General features: G+C 34.1%; 1 protein-coding gene across 2 annotated transcripts in view; it reads left to right on the forward strand.

Moving 5' to 3' along the window:
* Nucleotides 1–349: 349 nt before the first annotated feature.
* The window catches only part of pkd1l3 (polycystic kidney disease 1-like 3), a 23613-nt gene continuing 21134 nt past the window's right edge, over nt 350–2828 (forward strand). For both annotated transcript variants that reach the window (XM_079600957.1, XM_079600958.1), the window contains exons 1-2: nt 350–739; nt 1779–1937. In XM_079600957.1, coding sequence (XP_079457083.1) covers nt 424–739; nt 1779–1937 — 475 coding nt within the window. In that variant the 5' untranslated portion in view covers nt 350–423. The remainder of the gene's footprint in view (nt 740–1778; nt 1938–2828) is intronic.

Consider the following 2828-nt stretch of genomic DNA (forward strand, 5'->3'; position numbering starts at 1 on the left):
ATTTTGAATTTCTGTTGATTATTAAACTCCTTCATTGTATTAACTACTCATTTTTAATTTCAATGAACTCAAAATTTCAAGAAAAGGTTCCTTTTTTTAAGTTAAGCCAACAATATGTTTTTCACAGGGTAATTAGAGAATAATGTATATGAAAATTGGATAGGATTGTGTGGCTTAAAATCAAAACGTCTTTATTTCACAAATCTGCAGTGATAGATGTGGAAGCTTTCGGAGAGTCTTGGTTTAAAGTCAGACTTTGCATGTATTTGAGTGCCGGCCCCCATTTCCCTAATGAAGTTAGTTCACATTCACTGTTTTCACAAAGTGAGATTTGAGATTTGCCTAAGATGTACGTGGACTCCCTGTTTTCTAGTCCACACAGATTTCCCCGGACTGAAGGTTGCTTTTTAGCTGTTATCGGTCATGGCCGTCTCAAAGCAAGTGCTTGTTTATTGCTGGATTTCAATCGGTTTGATGCCGCTTACAACTTGTATGAAGGAAAATGGACACCAGAAATATGATTATGGAAGGAGAGTTCTGGAAACTCACAAGGGAATAGTGTACGAGTTTGTTCAAGAGTCCATGCCGTGGGTTCAAGCTCAAGAGAGATGCGAAACACACGGTGGACGTCTTCTGAGGGACTTGAATGATGAGATTAAGGAGTTCTTGCGAGGCCGGTCCACAGAAACTGGGCCGGTGTGGGTCAGTCGGGACGTGACGTACACAAACTCCATCAGGGGTGAGTGAAGCTCACAGTTTTTTCTTCTGTACTTCTTATATGTGACTTAAAAGTGCCAAAAAGAGGCTTTTTTAAATGCTGAGAACGTAACAGTCTCATGAGAACTTTTGATTGAGGTTTTTTATTCCAATCACTTCCTAGATTTTGTATGGAGGACTTTATTTTGATTGGACAGGGCAATATTTTACCAGATGTCTGTGTATTATGCTGTTCATAACATACAAATAATGATTCCAGACTGGGTTTTTACAGTCTGATGCGTGATGAGATCCCAGAAACCATTGCGGTGATCTGAAGAAGCTGTTGTTTAAGTTTATTTGTTTACAGGGGCAGTGCACATTAATATACACGGGTGTAAATGTGCCATAATTAGCCAAAAAATGCAATTTTTCATCTCTAGACCCTTGACAGAATGTTAAAAAGTCACTGTAAAAACAAAAAACAAAGCATCTTATATTAGTAAACGCACACACACACTTTTTTTTACTCACCGTTGATCACCAAAATGGCAGATTTAAAAGTTTTTTCCTTGAAACAAAATTCTTCATGTCTTGAAATAGCTTGAATGAATTAGCAAATTCTATGAATATGCAAATGAGCCCCGCCTCCACTCACTCACTCAGCTCAGAGATCCACTGGTTGACGATCACACGTTGATCTGATTGGTTACAAGGTAGTGTGTGACGTCAGAAACACCAGCGATTTCAAACCGTGTTTGTGAGACGGTCTTTGGTTCACTGCAGTTTTAAGCAGAAAATACTCAGCAATGCTGTCCACTTAACTTACACACGGTTTGTCTTAAAGCAGATTAAAAACACCACATAGACATATAAACAACATTACATACTTGATTTTCACCACGGGGGGACTTTAAAATAACCTTTATTTTTACATAGCTATGTATCCAGTTTTGGATCTTTATGTAATCTAAAAAAAAAAAAAAAAGATCTCCCAAGAACCATATATATAGTGAGGAATTTTTTTTAAGACTATATAGCAATGAAATAAATTAGTGTTTATTTTTTCTATTCTTTTACAGGATTTAAGCCAACAACGCCAGTCTCATATCCTCCTCTTAAAAAGGATGGCAGTGTTGTGAATAAAGATGTATTTGCTTGCACTTATATGGTCATCAACCCATTTCATCTGGTGACCACACCCAACTGTACTGTGAGCTTCAGTTCTCTCTGCACGCGAGGTACAGCCACACACACAACACATAACATATGACATGACATAACACATAACATGAGATGACATAACATACCATATGACATGACATAACATAGCATAGCATATGACATGACATAACATGACATAGCATATGACATGACATAACATAAGACATGACATAACATAACATAACATATGACATGACATAACATAAGACATAACAACATATAACATAACATAACATATGACATAACATAACATAGCATATGACATAACATAACATAGCATATGACATGACATTACATAACATAGCACATAACATAACATATGACATGACATAACATAACATAGCATATGACATAACATAACATAGCATATGACATGACATTACATAACATAGCACATAACATAACATAACATATGACATGACATAACATAACATATGACATGACATAACATAGCATATGACATGGCATAACATAACATAACATAACATAACATAACATAACATATAACATAACATAACATAACATATGACATAACATAACATATAACATGACATAACATAACATAACATAACATATGACATAACATAACATAACATAACATAACATAACATAACATATGACATAACATAACATATAACATGACATAACATAACATAACATATGACATGACATAACATAACATAACATATGACATAACATAACATATAACATAACATGACATGACATAACATAAAATAACATATAACATAGCATATGACATAACGTATAACATAACATAACATAACATAACATATGACATGACATAACATAACATAACATAACATAACATAACATATGACATGACATAACATAACATAACATAACATAACATAACATAACATAACATAACATATGACATGACATAACAT

The sequence above is a fragment of the Phoxinus phoxinus genome (genome assembly GCF_949152265.1).
Source record: "Phoxinus phoxinus genome assembly, chromosome: 2".
Lineage (NCBI taxonomy): Eukaryota > Metazoa > Chordata > Actinopteri > Cypriniformes > Leuciscidae > Phoxinus > Phoxinus phoxinus.